The sequence below is a fragment of the Coffea arabica genome, chromosome 4e, assembly GCF_036785885.1.
Source record: "Coffea arabica cultivar ET-39 chromosome 4e, Coffea Arabica ET-39 HiFi, whole genome shotgun sequence".
NCBI classification, from domain to species: domain Eukaryota; kingdom Viridiplantae; phylum Streptophyta; class Magnoliopsida; order Gentianales; family Rubiaceae; genus Coffea; species Coffea arabica.
The window spans coordinates 17,073,416-17,093,050 of NC_092317.1; the positions used below are offsets into that span (position 1 = coordinate 17,073,416).

The following is a 19,635-nucleotide window of genomic DNA, read 5'->3' on the forward strand; positions in this document are numbered from 1 at the left end:
TGACTAAGACTTGACCAAGACTAAGCTTTCCTCTTATCTTCATTAAGCTTCCATTTCAACCAAAACTCCTCCATTTTCAACTTAGGATGGCCGAAATTTTTGAGTAGAAAAGAGGGGAAAAGAAGACAAAATAAAGGAAAATTGAGGGAAAGCCAAGTGTTGGCAATTAAGGCATTCTGTGACCAATGTAACCTTTAGTTCTTACTCCTTATCTTGCAAATTTCACCAAAAATCCCTTCATTTTGCTCCCTTCTTGGCCGAACTAGAGAGAGAGAAAAGAGAGGAGAAACTTCAAATTCCATCTTGGGTTTTGCTTGATTTGGAGAGAAATCAACAAGAACCATAAATCTAATCCGAATAAAGGTGCAACAAGGTGACAAGGAAGCTTGAGGCGGAGTGATTTTGCATAGGCAACCTTGGTTTTGTATTTTTCTTTGAGATTTGAAGGTATTAAGCTAGGAAACTCTCCTTCCCTTTCTTATGTTGCATTTTATTGGATAGATGACTTGAATATGGAAGATATCATGAATTTGTGAAGTTGGTAGAATTTTCCAGCTTAGGGTTTCAAAATTTCAGCTTGGGTATATTTGTTTATATATCAAGCATATGTTGAATTTGGTTAGTCTTTGCTATCTAGAATATGTACCAATTGTCTCCTATAATTTGTGAGCTTGATTTGGGGCTGTTATACTATGAGATTGTAGCCTTAAAAATGGTTGGAAATTAGGGAAAATAAGGGGAAGTGCGGCTGAAAATTTTTCCGCAGGAGACCTTGAGCAGTCTTGGAAAATCTACTATATATTAGTGTAAAAAAATCCAAATTGAGTTTTGTTTGTTGTATTGGAAACTAGACTCATAGATATTTTAACCGTGAAAATTTCAGAAATTTTTTCAATTCCTATGAATATCTGTGATTTTTCAAAGTTGACTGAATTTTCATTCCTGTTCTGTCTTTCTACTGGATAAAGCAGCCGCTTGAGATTGGATTTTGACTGACTTGTGGACAGAATCTTGCAAAGCTGTCTTCTAAGAAATTGTAACCCTTTGAATTTATTTTCCAACGCTATAAAGTTTATGAATTTTGGATTTAAGAAGCTTGAGATATGATTTTTCAAATAACATCGCGCAAAACTGGAAAAAATTTTGTTTTCTTCAAACTGTTCTTACTTTCACTTCCAACTTCAAGTTGGAGTTGTTGAACCATTTTGAGCTTAATTTTTCTTTTGGAATAATGTGACTTGGCATAGTGGATCTCATGGTACTTTATAAATGTGATTTTAGGATGTGGAGGTGAGGTCGAAAGTGCACATGAGGCGAACACTTGAACTTGTACCGTGGTGAGTGTTCCTTGCATATTTGTGTAATAAGTGACTATGTGAATATCTGTGAGTGATTGTTTGAATGTTAAATGCTTTTCAATGACTATTAAATGGATTTTCAATGGGTGAGTGTGTACTTTATCGCCCTCGACCTAAGTGAATGTGAATTTTAAATGATCAAGTAATTGAACGTTACTTGTGCATGAATGTAAGCCTTTGGCTGAACTGGACCCTTGCCCTTCGTTGCCAGTCAACTCGAGCCAGAAGCGGACTCGGTCAGGCGGCTGGTGACCTTAGGATAATGTTTGGTATATTCGAGTATTACCACGAAGTCTAGTGGAGAACTGGCCAGTGAATTCAATGCAATGAAATCAATGAATGAGTGACAATGAATACTGAAGGAGTTTTCACAGTTAAATGTTTTGAAATGACGGAGGAATAAGGGAAATGGTTGGTGACTGAATGACTGAATGAATGGCTCCAAGTGAGCACGTACCTTTCCAATGAATGAATGTTTATTTCTTAAATGACTGTTTATTATTGTGCAAAGTGTTCAAACTGTTAAGTACCATACTTCTATGATTTCTCTACCTGATTGCTTGTTTGGTAACCTCACTGGGCTTTTAGTTTATTCCTTTAGTTTTTTGTTTTCCTTACAGGAATGGAGGTCTGGAGCAATTAAATGTGACCTAGAGTGTATAACCCTCTTGTACTTGTACTCTTGGTTGATAGGATGTATTTTGACATTTGACGTTGTATCATACATTTGGCTTTTGGATTGTAAATAAGTTTGCATTTTGGTTGAATTATAGAACTTAAATATTATTTTGGAGGCTTGAATGATTAATCTTGAGAGTTGATTGAGTGGGTGAGTAAGTCCTGACGAGAGTTAGGCAGGTGGTCCGCCAAACCCTTGGGTACGCACTAGGGGGAGGTGGAATCGAAATTCATTAGTTCGTAGTGTTAAAATCTAATTGAATAATTTTTTATTAACTACATAGAGTGACAAATTTATGAATCGCATCACACAACAAAGAAGAAAAGATTGACAATGAAACTCAATCTTCAAGCCCAAAAGTTCACATAGGAATCATCTATCACACTGAGCCAACTCCATTACTAGATCCATCCATTGCATCAATTAACTCAAGATTACACATATCACCACCACATTGTACAAGGCATTGGGCATGATTGTTACATTACTCTAAACCAACTTTAAACAACCGTAAACACAACAAATAAAGAACATAAATAAAACAACTAAATAAACATAAGAAACTTGCACCAAACTTCCCCTCCACCCCTAAAGTAAGCATTGTCCTTAATGATTAAGGTAAAGAAATAGAATACTCTCCTAAGGAAATGTGAAGAGGCGTGGCCAAGAGAAGATTGAGTGAGTAAAACACACGATCTAGAAAACCTAAGAAAGACACAAACAAATGAGAAATGAATAAGAAACACAACCAAAAATGCCCAAATAGAGAAAAGAAATGAAGAGAAAAATAAAAAAAAAAGAAGAAAGAAAGTAAAAGGGTCATGGTTGAGGAAGAGGCTACCATTTTCTACTCCACTCACCAAACTGAGACTCCAAACGCTGCATCTGAGTATCACAAGTAGTCATGCGCCCTTCCAAACTATGCAAAACCTGACTATTGGCTTGAACATTAAGGCGTGGACTCTGCAACATACCCATCATGGCATGAATTGACGAGGAAGAAACACCAAAACTACTTGCTAGCAGGATCATGAAGGCGAGTATTAAGAGCTGCTTGATCATCATCATCAAACTCATGAATATCATCGAAATTCGTGGAGTGAACCCCTACCACTATAGGCAATCGACCTGGAATGACATCCATCTTATCAATAAAATACATATCACTAAAGCAAAGGGCATGCTTGCTAATCACCCTAGGCAGGATACTGTGGCAAATGAAGTAAAACAAAAGGCATCTCTTAACATTGAGAACCATAGCCGTATAGGCCTATCTACCAATTTGTCTAATGTGATAGTTTGAGCCTATGTATAGCTTATAAGGCATCCCAATTGACATCATTCAAGACTTTTCATTACAAAATCAGGGCCAATGTTGGACACCTGTAGCCAATCAGCTAAACAATCTCGAGTAACCTCTATTCGAACACCTTTCACATAACTCTCAATGAAGCGAGAGTCTCAGGATTGCTTATCAACAACATTAGCATAAAATTGTTGCACTGGCTAAGGATAATAGATAAGTAGCAAATCTAGAATAGGTTCCCACCCTAAAGATCGAAAAGATCCCCTAAGATGAAAGTTTCCTCAATCTCATGGCCTAGGGTCTTTCTTGCCATCATTTTGTTACCAATGTGGGCATTATACCATTGCTCATATTCCTTATTCAAGAATAAAAAATTGTCAAATTGAGGAACCCTACTACTCCTAGTTCTTTTGTACGGAATACGTGTATAACTAGATTTTCTACGTCATGAGGACATATTTTAAGCAAAGCATGCAACTAATATTACTCAAGCAGCCAAAGCACTAAAGCAGACAAGCTAGGCAGTCCACTACTCACCCAATTGGCTCAAACAAAAAATCAAATTAAGTGAAATTAATGGATAAAATCAAGTTAATAACTGATAATAACATCACCAAACATAGTGGAATTACTTAAAAGCACAACAAATATACGAGAATCGAAGAGTTAGGGCTAGCCACATAGCTCTTGTCCATACCTGGAGCCTTTGTCATGTGTTATTTCTAAATTTGAACCCTTGGTCAGCGTGAAAGAGAAGAAACACAAAAGAGTTTTCGCTTATTGGGGAGAATAAAGGAGAGCTGAAAGTGGGAGAGGATTGAGAGAGTGAGAACTAACAAAACCCAAAGGAAAGTGAAAGAAAGAAGAACTAATAAGGAAAAGAAAAGAGTAAGACAGGAAAGAAATCGGACCATGCGTTGCTCTTTTAAGCCTAACTATGATGCGTGCTGAACATAGGACCTATTCCAAGGCCCAACATGTACTACTAGTTTGGTCCTTTTGTCCTCTTTTTTAGAAATCAAGTCAAGCACCCATCGTCCAGCCAGATTAAGGCCGTATATATACTGTCCACTGCAAGTCCACTCATCTTGATTTGCAGACACTTGAACTTTTGATGGGTGCTTTATTTGGTATAACAATGGGCCCTGACATAGCTAGATGTCATCAACTCTGCTCTATTATGTCCTACAAACATAACAAAAATAATTGAAAGAATGACAAAATAAATTATCTAAAAAGGGACTAATAAAACCACTAAAAATTGGGTTGCCTCTCAACAAGCACCTTTGTTTAACGTCATTGGCTTAGTATAGTTAATTAATTACTCAATCATGATAAATTGGTTGCATCAATTACAACTCATCCACTACTTGCCCGATGTAGTCATCATAGAAGGTTTCCTTAGCTATGACAATCCACTATAGACACTCAATTTGTCTCGAAAGTCCTTATTTCAACTGGACCATAGGGAAAAACTTTAATAACCTCAAATGGATCAATCCAATGTGAGTGCAACTTACCGAGAATAAGTCGGAGTCTTGAATTATATAGTAATACTTTCTGTCCCTCTACAAAATATTTCCTTAAGATCATTTTATCATGGATTAGCTTTGTTCTTTGCTTGTATAAACTAGTATTATCATAAGCTTCAACTCAGATCTCCTCCAACTCTTATAGCTACAATCTCCTCTCTTCACTAACTCATTGCATATCCAAATTACATTTTCTTACTACCCAATACGCTCTGCGCTCCAATTCTATAGGAAGGTGACAACAGTTGCTAAAAACCAACCAATAAGGAGACATCCCTATAGAATTATTATAATCTATTCTATAGGCCAACAATGCATCTTCCAATCATAAACTCCAGTCCTTTCTTGTAGCATTAAAAGTCTTCTCCAAAATATTCTTGATCTCACGATTAGAAACTTCAACTTGTCTATTTGTCTGTGGGTAGTATGTTATAAAAGTTATGTGAAAAACTCTATACTCCTTTACTAATGCCTACACAGTACGATTGCAAAAGTGAGAACCTTGGTCACTTATTATAGCCTTGGACACACCAAATCTTGTAAAAATATTAGATCTAAGAAAACCTGCAACCACTTTAGAATCACCAACCATAGTGAGTTTGGCTCCCATCCACCTTGATACATAATCAACTGCCAATAAAACATACATGAACCTAAAAGAAGAAGGGAAAGGACCTATAAAGTCCATACCCCAAACGTTGAAAATTTCATAAATATAATAGGTGTTTGAAGCATTTCATTCCTCCGGGACAAAATTCTTACCCGGGAAAATGACCTGTTTCATCCCTTACATTTCACAAAAATATTCTTTTCGTCCCTCACTTTTAAAATGAAGCAATTTCATCCCTGACATTTAAAAATTAAAGCTATTACATCCTTGAACCCAATTTTCAATCTGAATCAAACCACCTATCAACCTGATTACAAATTTTGGAGGTATAATTGGTAGATCACTTGGTTAACTCAACTTGAATATAACTCAATTTGAATTCCCACATTGTCATTGTATACACTGATAGTTTTATGTACCTACCATATCGTTTCAATTTAAATTTAAACACCAAATTTTGTATTTATGATACACATTTAGACTCGCAAGCGAATATACTAACGGTGCATGAAAAGATTTACCCAAATGAAAAACCCGACTATTCCAAAACAAATAATGGCCTTTATGTTATAATATTTATTTTTTTGGTTTGATAAATGTCATGTGAATATGATGAAATGGACCGAGTGACCTATCAATTCTATCTCCGAAATTTATTATTGGATTATTGGATGGTTTGATTCAGATTGAAAATTAGGTTCAGAGATGTAATAGCTTTAATTTTTAAATGTCAGGGATGAAATTGCTTCATTTTAAAAGTGAGGGACGAAAAGAATATTTTTGTGAAATGTGAGGGATGAAACATGTCATTTTCCCTTCTTACCCTTTGACAAGGTCCACAACTTCTACAAAATTTGTAAACATCACAAAACAAGGTAGGCCAATAAAACCAACTATCTAACACCTTCCTGGCAGTTCGCTTAGGACCAAAATGATCTTCCTAAGCATATTGATGGCAAAATTTAAGAATAGAATATAATTCTAACTCAAGAACATACCTTATAATAACTTGATTGAAACAACAACTGCATAAATAAGGTTCATGCCACACATAATACCTTGACTCACTCTTAAACTTATCTTTTTGAGTTTTACTTAAATGACTTGGCACTTGATGAGTAACCATATAATTAACTATATCCATATACTAGGGTGCTATACCTTGTATCTCAAACAATTGTTCATTTGAAAAAGATTCCTGAATCGGTATAAGATCCTCTTCCTTAACAATCTTGCTCAAATGTTTAGTTACATGATTTTTTATTCCCTTCTTGTCCCTAATCTCCAAGTCAAATTTTTGAAGGAGTAGAATCCAACTAATAAGCATTAGTTTCACTTCTTTATTTGCCAGATGATATTTCAAGGCTACATGATCAGAATAAACGGTCATTTTAGACTCAAGTAAATAAGACAGAAACTTATCTAAAGCAAAGATTATAGCCAAGAGTTACTTTTCAATTATAGCATAATTGCACTGCGCTGCATTAAGAGTCTTAGAAGCGCAATGTATAATATGAGTCTACTTCCAACTCATTGCCCCAACACTGCTCCCACTACATAGTTACCAGCCTAGTGTGATAGACATTCCTTTGTGAGCTTTTGGGTTTGAGGATTGAATTTCATTGTCTATCTTTTCTTCTTTGTTATGTGATGTCATACATAAATTTGTCACTCTAGAACTTGCTTAACATCTTTTAAAGTTGTCTTGAAATGTGCATGTATGAAAGTGATTAAGGCCATCTTTGTTTAGCCATTGTTACTTGAGTAAATGTGCCAACCCATTGTTCTAACCCAAGTTCCAACTCGTTGAGCCATATGACCCTTTTTCTTTGTTTTTTATTCATGTTTGTCCTTTACTAATTTTGCCTTCCTAATTTCTTTTGTCTTTAGTAACTGGTAGAGAATTCATATGTTAAATGGTTAGGATGCGTTAATTTTGTAGGGAGTTGTTACTGAAGCCATATCATGTTGAGATGTTGGGCGAGTTCATGGTGCTTAAAATCAACGGGATTGTGTTTCAAGTTTGATAGGGATTCAAAAAAATGAAAATGCAAGAAAAAGAAAAACGAGAGAGAAAAAGAAAAATTAGAAAAGAATCCTTATCATTGTTGTCATTCCCTTGGTGTTTATGGATTCATTGTTACATGTGTTGTCAATTGGGAAGTTTATGGTGGAAGAATGATTCTTTGTTTATAAGGATATGTTTGGTTGAGATATTTGGTGCTTTATAGAGTGATTCATTCAACATTCAAAATTGCTGGGATGCTCTACTGGTTCTAAGGATTATTGGCCTTTGATTTTCTATTATCTTACCTTAAATTTTAACTCGTTGTAACCAAGTTCAAAGTTATCATGATTCATGTTATGCAAACTTTGGGATAATTAAGGGTTAGATTCTTTGCAAGCTTATGACAGTGCACTTTTATGTAACACATTTGAGTGAAATTTTGCCCTCTTTGCGTGACTATTACATAGGCATGGGAGAAAGCGAGAATTAATGTAGGAAATCTATTACTTAGGTTGAATTTGCACTGGATGCATTTGTTGTGCTAAGAGATTCTTAGTTGTACGATTTTTCACTCGATAATATATTTTGGTATTTCGTATATTGATTGTCTAGTTGGGAGAAGTATAACTCTCTTGTTTTGGAAGTCAAGTCAATTAGTCAATTAGAGTTGCTCTTAGACCTTCTAATGGAGTTTGCTCGAGGACATGCAAAGATTTGGTGTGAGGGAATTTGATGTAATTTGATAATTTGATGCATATAATAATTCGTATATTGATGTAATTTGATGGAATTTGATAATATAACTCTCTTGAACCATAATAGTTTGTTTCCCATTTTCACTTAGGTTTCTACTAATGGTTACAAATGGAACTCATGAATTTTTATTTTTTATTTTTTTTTGTAGAATTGCGGCAAATGAATCATAAATTTCATGATGAATTCTGAAACTTCATATTTACGTACTTCAATCACAACTCGTATACATGCGAAAAATCGCATGTGAAATATTTTAAATTTTATCAATATAAAACTTGACTATGACATAATTTTAATTATTATATACACACCCCGCACTGGTGATCCAATAGTGGAAGAAGCAAAGGCCATCCGAATGGCTTTAATGAAAGAAAAAGACTCAAGCTGGGAGAAGATGGAGGTTCAATTTGACTGTAAGAACAGCCAGAAGATTAATGCAGACGAGCATGAAGGAAATATGCTATTCACCGTGATTGAGGACATCTGGAAATGAGAGAATGGTTTAAGGAATGTTGCTTCACCTTTTTCTAGAAGGGTAAACAACTTTGTGAGTCACAAGTAGGCAAAATTTGACATAAACTTATGTAATGAAACCTTTTGGAAAGATGCCTTTCCAACTTGGCTAGTCCAGGCAGCCAAGGATGATTTGTGAGCTGTTGCTTATTATGTGTAACTTTGTGGTTATTAATGAAATGCTATCATTTGGTAAAAAAACAAAAAAACATAAGCTTCACATCCTCACCTTTTTTTTTTTCTGTCAAAACATCTCACCTAAATTCAATTCACGTTAAGCTGATCAATTGCAACTTGCAAGTTATACAGTTAGGACAATAACAGATAGGACTACTAACCACTCCAACAGCCAATGGTTGTATTACCAGGTGCTAATGTTAACTGTTGTGAACTGCACGTCCAAATCTAATGTGCCTGCACATTTCATACAGGAATGCATAAAAGAAGATACAGCAATATTACAAATTTTACCAACTCCAGCTCCACACTATTCCAGTTAATTAGATATAAAAGGTAGGTACAAAGCGCAAGCCACTGTATATATCAACCAGTCTCTATGCTAACCAGCTAACCACCTTTACTGCTGTTATAGAGCAACATAAAATTGTCCAATCAGGTCACCAATCAACGAAGAAGACCACTAGAAAGTCAAGCTTTTCTATCTTCCTAAATCCAATCCTGAACAGAAGAGAAAGGAGCACCAGCCACTTATATCTTAAATGCAAGAGATAGTTCTTCCCTGACCAAATATGCAAGTAGTTACACCCAATATACGGAATCTACAATGGACCTTGAGCGCATTAATAAAATGATGGAATTATGGCAAAACGCACTCTAGGGTAGTTGTCAAACTTTCTAAGATACCACCTATGCGTTTCAGCAGCTGCAAAAACAAGATTTGCCACCTGCAATAATAATATGTCAGATTAAAAGAATGTATTCCCATAACCAAAGATAGAGGTGATTGATTAATAGATTTTCAGAAAAAGAGGGGAGAAATCAGGCCCAAATTAATCTTGGAAAAGGGGAACAAAAGAGAGAGATAAAGCCAAAGAGCCCATACAACGAATCTGAAAAGCAACCACAGCGTAATGTCTGAACATCCACCAGCAACCAGAAGACCACCATATATTACCTTCATGATCACAAGAATTCAAAATGTTAATTGATTTTTCCAGCAATTAAAGAGAAGAATATCATTTCACCAGCAAGCAAAAGAAACAGAGAAGAAAAATACAGTTGTACAAGATATGAAACAATGTAAACAGGAAAGGAAAAGAAGCATACAATCTCAGCCTTGAAACATATTTGAACCAATCACCATAAGGAATTTTGTAGTCCTCAATCTGATCTGAGCTATCCCGCACTAAACCCTGGTTTAGAAACAAAATTAGGTGGTATGTTTGACAATCATAACAAACATGTACATAAATATCAAAACTTAAGCATCGTTAATTAATGAAAAACCTTAGGTATCTATTTATGCTCTAAGAAGTCCAAGCAACATATCATAAAATAACTAAGAAGAAACCCAATAGAAGAGAGACATGCTGCAGATTTAGGGAAATGTTGAATATACGCAGCTTTGCACTAACATGTTCTGAGTAGTTTATTCAGAGGTTAAACCCTTGTGAACCAACATGAACAGAGGACAAACTCATGCTCAGACAAACACACAACTCTAGTAAATTAAAGCACTCCTCCTTGAGAAAATTTCTCGAAGTACATTGCGCGAATTCTAATCTATTTGAAGTAAAAGTACCATTTCAAGTTAAGGTATAGTATCGTTATTTGATACAGTAGCACCTCAACAGTATCTTAAGTATTACCCAACTAATGAAAAGACCCAATACGCTTGCTACTATTAAACAAAACAATTGTGAAAACATCTAAACTTGAAAGATTACTTTCTTAAGCTTCAAAGTTCAAAGAGTAGTTTACTTCAAAGGCATATGCATTCATACACTAAAGCATTTCTCGCCTCCATGAATGCAGCAAAATGACATGCTAAAATGTATTTGGTGATTTGGTAGTTGAGATTTATTACAAGACCAAGAACTTTTCAAATTAACATAACCGTATTGCATATTCTTCTACCAGTCAAAATTGCTCAAAATTGACATAGAGAGTAGACACAGAGACAAAGGATATAAATAACAAAATAAGATTATTTGGCCAAATATCCTATTCGTGATGTTTGACAAGGAGCAGCATAGGGGAAAAAAACATAAAAAGGAATACCATGAATTAAAATCATAATGGTCATAATCCTCTAGATCTGATTGGTAACATATTAGTATAACAATACAAGGGAGGGGAAAAAGCCAGAGATACATAAAAATGAAGCTACATGTTTGATACAACATTAGAAAAGTGATCTGGATCTCATCGTTGAGCTTATATATAACTTTAATAACTATTTGTAGGAACACCCAATAATAAGAACCAAAATTTCTTACGAGAATTGCATGACAGCGGTGCTGATGAACCGAACCCCAAAGGAATAGAGCTGCACCTAACCAAGCATGCCATTTAAGTTTTAAGAAAGGGTAGACAAATCCCCAGCAACTATATTCAACGAATTGCATGTGGTCCTTCCCTTTAACTATTAGTTCTTGAATCAGATTTGAGGCAAATTGGAGCATCTCTAACACGTAATTACAGCAAAGTGATAATGGTGCTGCTGTATAGAAGCTAGTATCAGAAAGACAACTAATTAGGAAAAAATCCAAGTTGCATATGGTACAACTGCTAACATATTATACATCATGTAACTGTTGAAAAAATCCGCAATCTCAAAGAGAAGTCTGATTACTTCAAAATCACATCTTTGCAAAGAAAATCAGGGTGCTATTGATTACATTTGTAGGCTGATTGCAAGTTGACATAGAAATTGGTCATAACAATTTATTATTCGATTGTTGAAAAATACGAGTAGGACAATCTAGGACGACATAATTAGTTACCCTGTGATGCCTTTGAACTCTACATACCAAAATTTGAACTTTCCATGTTGTTCATGAATGATCTCATGATATTACTTCCATCTAGTTTTAGCATTTAGCTTGTTTCAAGCTCTATGCAGTTTTCAGTGAGTTTTAGAGGAACTACAGATGATAATGACTGAGTTTGTAGAGGAATTTAGAAATTCAAACAATTTTTGGCTGATGCCATGAGATATCAGAAATAATCACTTTAATAGAGTCTAGCATACATTTTAAGACATGAAAAAAATAGAACAGTTCAATGGTCCTAAGAACTAAAATATTGATGACCACACAGCTCCTCATTTTTATTTAATCAAATTACTGAACAAAATAATGTTATGTTAATGTTAATTTCCAAGTTGCAAATGGTAAATACGATGGAAATAATGTCAATGATCTTTCTTTAGATGTACCACCTCCCTGAACCCCACAAATATTTAAAAAGAAAATTTTTTTGAGTATTCATGCCTAACTATGTTTATTCTTACAACTCAGCAGCAAAGGACTCAAAAGCATAGAAAGAACTTTGATCTCCAACCTATCTATTCAATACTCATGAGCAAAGGAAAAAGTGTCAACACTCACAATAGGCCTGTGAAATAACCAAAAATGTGCATCCGAGCTGAAGGACTGTACTTAAAGACATATATTGTTTCATAAAGGCGTCTCAGTACTTGAGCTTCCATTAACAAAAGCAGAAAAACAGATACCCAACATCTGTATGTCTGTTCTATCTTCATTGAATGAGACCCACGCAACCAAAAGCTATGTGAACCCCCAGCGAGATAGCTGGTAATACTAGAAAAGTGCAGTGGCTGGGAGACCAATGGCGCCACATTGTATGCATAAATTCATGTTGCAACCAGCAAGAACGCTGTCCAAATAACTGCCAATGCATAAAAGTGACAGAAGAACTTCTGTGGGACAGTGAATTTCTATGCATGTATAGCATCTTAATTAATTACACCAGAATTTCTTATTGTGTAAACTTATGACTTCCGAAAATGAATCTATCAAATAAGACAGAAACTAAAGGCACTTCAAAAGAAAAAAAAATCTTCCAGATTGAGTCCATGATGGCATAATCAAAGTTAAAGCCAATATATCATAAGAAGCTCAAATAAAAGTAATCATAAATGCTAAGAAAATGTGACTTTAAAGGAAATGTCATCTTCACATTCTACATGAGATATAAAGGCATTAATCATTGGCCAGTGGAAGCAATGTAAAAAGGGTATTTACTTGAATTAAAACACATCGGCTGCATCAAATAGTAGTAGGACTGAATAATCGCATACAGTGATCAAGTAATCAAGGAATTGCACGTGTCAGATAAGCTTTATTGTAACATGCCATCGTACACTCAAAATAACAATCGTAAATTACAAACAAACAGTACATCACCATCTAAACAGTGCACAATACCATAACAAGGACAATTATCAAATTAGATTTGGTGAATACCTATATTATCATATATATACTAAATAATGTTGAAATAAAGTGATGCTGCTGTAACCATGTACCTATAGCATGTATCAGAAGCACCTTGTATTCCTATTATCATTAACAAATTAGTAAATAAAACAAAATTTAGAGTTTAAGATGAATCTAGTTAGTAAGAATGCAATTGAAAGTAGAAAAAAGCGATCATGAAGAAATACCTACTTTATAATATAGTTTAAGGAACTTTTGGGGCAGGTTCATAATTTCAAAAAAATTAAGGAGCAACTTATAACTTTTTTTCTTTTCTTCTTCCTTAACTTCACTTCTCATTAATCGGATCGGACCCGCCAACATTTTCCAAGTACGGGTAGGGATTTAGGTCCGTTACCCAGACCCGGACCCAGACCCGGACCCATTTTATCTAACAAAAAAAGGGGTCGGATACGGAATATACCATTCCGACCCCGTATTTGACCCAAACCCGTTTTAATAAATTAATAATTAAAAATATATCTACCAATCTATCAGATCAATACTACATTACTACTTCTTTCATTCCCAAATTTTCCCAACCCTAATACCTCGCCACACATCCCTTATTCTCTCTCTCTCTCTCTCTTCTCTTTTGCCCTGCCTCCACCAGTCGCCTTGAAACGGACAAGCTTCCAAGACAAAATCCCTCAATCTCTCTCCTTTTCGTGCAAGTAAGCCATTTCTGAGCTTCCAAGTTCCACCAGATTGTCCGCCATCTGCCATTTCCGTTGATTGTCGAAGCCATAGCAGAGACTAGCAAGGCTGCCGGCGACGCTCTCTCCATCTTTGATAGTTGCAGCTCCAAAGAAGCATATTTTTCAGCTCTTCCAGGCTGCTAGCAGCCCAGCTCTCTCTCTCACGGTCACGGCCTCAAGAGTAATTTTTTTTAATTTGTCAATACCCTAAAAGTTTCTAAAATCATGGTGAAAGCCTCCATTCTAGTATTTTGTCTTTGTCAAAGATGGTCAAAAAGTTAGTTCATAAGTTGGCTCTTGAAGTATGAGAAATAATCTTCATTTATTATATCAACCTTGTTAATAGAATTATGCAGTATTATCTTGTTAGACTTAATTGAGACTATAGAACCTGTAGTTGGTCACTTGGTTGGTATGCAGTCTGTACATTAATATGTCCAGTGAAGTGATTAAATTGATGTGGTATCTTGCTGAATAGAGGAACATAACAAAAAGGTGGGCAACTACTTTGCAATTTGAGGACTGTGAATGTGTGTAGCAGCTTGTATCTACAAGACAGGAGAGGGAAAGAAAAGAGAGTTGGATGATTCTATTGTTCAGTCAACAAAACTACTCCATGTATCAGTATCATACATTCGAACTAAGTGAACCACTCCCTTTCTTTTCTTTTTTCTTTTTAGATTCATTAGATAGCATATTGAAATAATACATTAGGCATCTACTAGGGGGCAATATTTTAGAGTTCAACGTATCTGAACAAAAAATTTATCTCAAATTTTGAGTAGACAGTTTTTAGATACTATTATGACTAAGGGAAACTGTAACGCCCCGAGGCAGAAGAAAAGGAAAAATTTCTGGTGAATAGAGTTTTGTGAGGAATCCGGCCCACATAAATCTGGAAGAAATTCGGTCCGCATAAACAGCTTAAAGAGCCAGCTCTTTAAGGCTTTCCGATAAGGACTAAAATACCCTTTTATTTGAAAATTATTATTTATCAAAGCGCACTACCCAATTATTTCACATAAGTGTAAATAAACCTAGAAAATAGGGTTTTACACTTCGGTTTCAAGTTTGGAGCAAAGTTAGGGTTTTCGCGATTTTTCGCCGGATGAAAATTCGGTACAGAGTAAGGATTAAATTTGGGGATTAAAAGTGACTTTTAAGTGCGGAATAATATGTGACTAGTGGCAATGATATAAGGTTAGTAAATGGGAAGTAAAAACACTAGTACGTGAGTTTTTAAGAAAAACGGCGCGAACTGGCGGGTCCCGCGCACTACCGATTGAACCACCACTTGACCACCACTTTCTTGCCATACAAGTTTATTACTAATGGAGCAAAATATCTCCTCTCTCATGATGACCTTTTGACCGAAATTTGTGGACTAAAATAGCAAGAAAGAAAGAGAAAAAAAGAAAGGTGGTGGTGGCGACACTTGTCGCCACCTTAAGGCTTCTTGACCCAAGACCAAGACCATGCATTTAACTCCAAAACTTAGCATTTTTCCTCTTCATTTTGTTGCTGCTGGCCGAGAGGAGCAAGAAGAAAACCACCAAAGGAAAACATTCCATTTCTTCTTCAATCCAACAACTAAGTGAGGAATCAAACAAAATAAACCGATTAAACTTGTTCTTGAGTGATTAGCTAGTGGTTTGTGGTGAGACTTTGGAAGGAGAAAGCTTGGGCTACTCTTAGTGAACTCTAGTCAAGGTAAGAAAGCTTATCTCTCCAAATTTTACTTTCAATCTTGTTAAATTAAGCTTAGCAACTTGATTTTGTGGTGGAATCATGGATGATTATCATGTTTTAGAAGTTTTCCCCTTTTTATTTCATGAACTAGGATTTGGGGAAATTCTGCCCAATTTGTTGTATGATGCTTGTATGTTGCAATTAAGGTTGTATAAGGTGTTTTGGTAGTGATTAGAACAAGAAAATTGAGAAAGTTCCATTGATTACAAAAAATTCCAGAATCTGGAAATTTTCCCCAACATTCTGTCCGAATTTGTAGCCCTATCTTAGAGGCCGAATTGGCCTTAGGTCAAAGAATAAAAGTTGTATAGAATGGTATTTTATAGATGCCTACAAAATTTCAGCTCAATCGGAGCAACGTAGGTCGTGAAAAGTCCAAAATACCCTTACTGTTTTAAGTATTTCCCCATCAGTCCGTGTGATCAGTTTGTCCAGTTTATCGTGTTTTTTGACTAGGATACATACTGATTTAGCTCTTGGCCAAAACATGAAAGTTGTAGTATTCCGACTTAGTTTTCAAATGCCTCTAAGAACACCTGATTCGGACTTGTGTACTCTGAGTTATGACCATTACAGTGTTCTGCGTTTAAACAGCCGACGAATTGGTTTCTGGTTTAGTAATTTGAGAATTTGACCACGTTACATTAGAAACTGGACTTAGTGACCTTCATGAACATTGTATCCCTGTGTCTTAGCTTCGAAACGGCATAGGTTGCACCTCAATCCGATAAGCGTAGCCTCGGATATGTTATTTCCGCTTTCATACGTCAAATCTATTTTGTGCTAGATTGAATTTCTGCACTTGCTATCGTTGTGAATCTTATTATTATGATATTGTGAGCCTATGGAACGGCTCTTGTCATGAATTACTGATATATGTGATGTTGGGTTTTGGTTGAGGAAAAATAATGAAGCCTAAATGGCTGGAAAATTAAGTAAACACAAAGGGCATGCTGCCCGAATTTTTACTCGAGAACTAGAAAATTATATTTGCAACTTGAGTGAAGGTTAAGTGATTACCACTTGAACTAGCGAGAACTTTTGCTACTTTGTTATCGATGGTTATACGTTAAAAACCTAAACGAACTTGTACTCTTGAGGAAAAGATATAATGGCCAATGTAAACTTATATTTCCTTGTACTTTTAACTCAAGTATTGTTTCCAAGTATATATGCTACAAAAACCTTATGATTTGAAAAGCGAGCAAGTGTTTCACGAATGCCTTTCAAATGAATTTCAATTGGTTGATTCTTATGAACGGAACGTTTCAGTTTCAAATCTTACTCGTGTTTCAAAGTTCTCAAATTGGATTTCTATCGCAGATCTGGACTCCAAACCTGGAGTATAATTGAACGTGACTACTTGAAGCACTATAGTTTGAGTGAGTGATCCCTCGACCGTTCCCAAAGTTACTTTTGAACTAATTCTTGCATTTATTACTCCATTGCATATCATTTGGGGTTCGGGTGTGTGCCATGACATAATTGGCTCCAATGAGTTCCTGGAAAGTCTTGTGCTTAGAACCAATGTCTCCACTATTGTTTACACATTCTTTGGAGCCCGATGGCTTCTTACTTCTGTTTCACGGTTACTTGATCTAAACGAGCATTGGATATTTAAGTACAAGAACTTCAATGGCTCACATGAGCAATAAATGAACATTTGATTACTGCATCATGACATCATATCAATGCTTTATTGTAAAATATACTTGGCTGTTGATTTTACTGGTCACTCGCTGAGCTTCTAGCTCACCCCCTATTATCTTTTTCTCCCCACAGGGATCGAAGTAAAGGAAGAACTTGTTTTTGGATCTTTGTGTGGCTGGATGGCGTACATCTTGTATAGTTTAGTTTTGGTTTTGGTTTATGTACTTTTGGGCTTGTATAAATATTTGAAATTGAATCGGATGTAAATCTATATTTTACGCTTAGAATTGGTTTCCGCTTCGCTTAAGATATGTAATTTTGGAGAATTGGATGTATTATTTGAGTTGTACCTTGTAATTTACTTGAGGAATGTAGTAAGTGAGTGAGTCCCGACGAGAGCTGGGCAGGCGGCCCGCTAAACCCTCTGGTACGCCTTAGGGGGAGATGGGGTCGTTACAGAAACAGATTAGTGAGCATGATTTTATTCAAGAAATGGCTATTCTAATGAAAGCAAAATTTGAGAAATATTGGGAACAATGTTCTTTGGTGGTGGCTATTGCTGTGATGCTTGATCCTAGATTTAAGTTGGCTTTAGTAGACTATTATTATAATACTCTTTGTGGAGAAGGTGGTCAAAGATATGTGGATAGAGTTTGTAATGCTATTGCTGATCTGTTTGTTGAATATGGAGGTGACCTTGCTCTTTTTTTGAGTTATGTTGGAGATAATATAGGAGAAGGGACTTCTAGTTTTAGTAACAAAAATATAGATGTACAAGATGATGATGATAAGTTGTCTGATTTTGACAAATGGTATCAGCAATCTTGTTCTTCTACTATTCTTGCTAGCCAAAAATCTAAATTGCAATCATACTTGGACGAGCCTGTATTTCCAAGAAAAAATGATTTTGACATACTAGGTTGGTGGAAGGCAAACAGCCCAAAATTTCCTATTCTTAGCAAGATGACTCGTGATATTCTTACAATTCCAGCTACTACTATGGCATCAGAATCAGCATTTAGCATTGGCAGAACGGTAATTGATGAGACTCATGCTTCTTTGCTTCTTGATGTGGTCGAAGCTTTGATAACAACCGGAGATTGGTTACCTTTGAAAAAGAAAAGAAGTAAGTCCTTCATGTTTATGTTTTTATAATATGATTTTTTTTCTTTTGTTATTGTTTCTTTTTAAATCCATATTACAAGTTTGTTTGGTTGAATTAGTCTAGTAAAACTAATCTATTTTCTTTCTATTAGAGTTATTTGGAGAAGATTTGGGTAATTCTTCTAAAGTTCTCAAGTTAGGGTGATGTATTTGAGTAAGACCAATTTGATTTCTTTTCTTATTTGGTTTTTTTGTATTAGTTAGTAATTAGTTTACAAATATATTTTCCTTCTTTTTGTTGCATAAAATTGTGAAACTTGAGAGCCATGAAGACTATTGTAATCTACAAGATAGTAGGACTTCATTTGTTGGTTGATTTATTTGATATTTAATGTTTGATTGGACCCTTTTAGAAGTTGTAATTTGTTGGATGTCAAATTAGTTTTGTCGTTTTGGAATGACTTTGCAGTTTGTAGATTGATTTGTGGTTGGCTTTAGAATGGCTATTGTGAGTAGTTTGTAATTTTGATTTGTAATTTGTGATTTAGGTCTGTGATTGGTTTTGAATAATTTTGTAATTTGCCACAAAACATATTTCATTTTTAATTTTTGGCAAGACAGGTTTCGGCCCTGTTTGGCACTTGAATTTTTTGCTAAGTTTGTCTGCTACAAGTTTTTAAAAAACTTTAGCTACAGTAACCTCAAAAAACATGTCAAAATTTTTAAACTATACATTTCAAAATATTCAAAAATTTACACATTTCAAAAATTATTTAAAAAACTTTTACAGTAAGTTACAGTAAAGTTTTAGACAAACACCCAAAAAACTCACTTGCTAAACGGGTCAAAAGTTGTTGCAAAAACAGGCTTTTGACGGGCCTTTTTTTCGAGTAGGCCTGACCTGGATCCGGGACCCATCGGGTGCAGTTCTGGTGGAAAGACTAGAAGACCTATTGGGTATTTGGGTTGAATCCAGAACTAATATAGTATGATGGATCCGGGTCCGGATTTATTAATTCCGGCCCGGACCTGACCCGTTGACAGGCCTACTCCTCATACTACTGCTGCTACTGTTTCTATTTGTTTCCTCTGTAACCACCGCCAACCACCACAAAAGCCAATGGTCTCTGCCCTTTGATTTTTACTTCTCTCTCTCTCTCTTTCACGTAAACCCACATTAACTCTCACAGTAGAACTATTCCTCTCATT

At 35.5% G+C, this 19,635-nt stretch overlaps 1 protein-coding gene, 1 long non-coding RNA gene and 1 pseudogene across 3 annotated transcripts; 1 reads left to right on the forward strand and 2 right to left on the reverse strand.

Annotated features, from left to right (window-relative positions):
* Positions 1 to 2,422: 2,422 nt before the first annotated feature.
* On the reverse strand, positions 2,423 to 4,224 carry LOC140005730 (uncharacterized). Of its 2 annotated transcripts, XR_011813300.1 has the most exons (3): positions 4,041 to 4,224; positions 2,898 to 3,165; positions 2,423 to 2,742 (listed from the first exon to the last, which is right to left on the reverse strand). It is a non-coding gene; the product is annotated as an uncharacterized lncRNA (long non-coding RNA). The 2 variants fall into 2 exon arrangements; XR_011813299.1 differs by having other exon boundaries at positions 2,423 to 3,165.
* A 5,285-nt stretch (positions 4,225 to 9,509) lies between these two features.
* Positions 9,510 to 17,799, reverse strand: LOC113741550 (polyprenal reductase 2-like; annotated as a pseudogene).
* A 15-nt stretch (positions 17,800 to 17,814) lies between these two features.
* LOC140005516 (zinc finger BED domain-containing protein RICESLEEPER 2-like) lies at positions 17,815 to 18,982 on the forward strand. Its single transcript, XM_072046520.1, has 2 exons — positions 17,815 to 18,448; positions 18,975 to 18,982. Exons 1-2 carry the CDS (start codon positions 17,815 to 17,817, stop codon positions 18,980 to 18,982), a joined length of 642 nt encoding a protein of 213 aa, XP_071902621.1.
* The last annotated feature ends 653 nt before the right edge of the window (positions 18,983 to 19,635 follow it).

What these genes read in the sequence shown, in the direction of transcription:
- LOC140005516 (XM_072046520.1), top strand. Translation starts at nt 17,815, where the DNA reads ATGGCTATTCTAATGAAAGCAAAATTTGAGAAATATTGGGAACAATGT.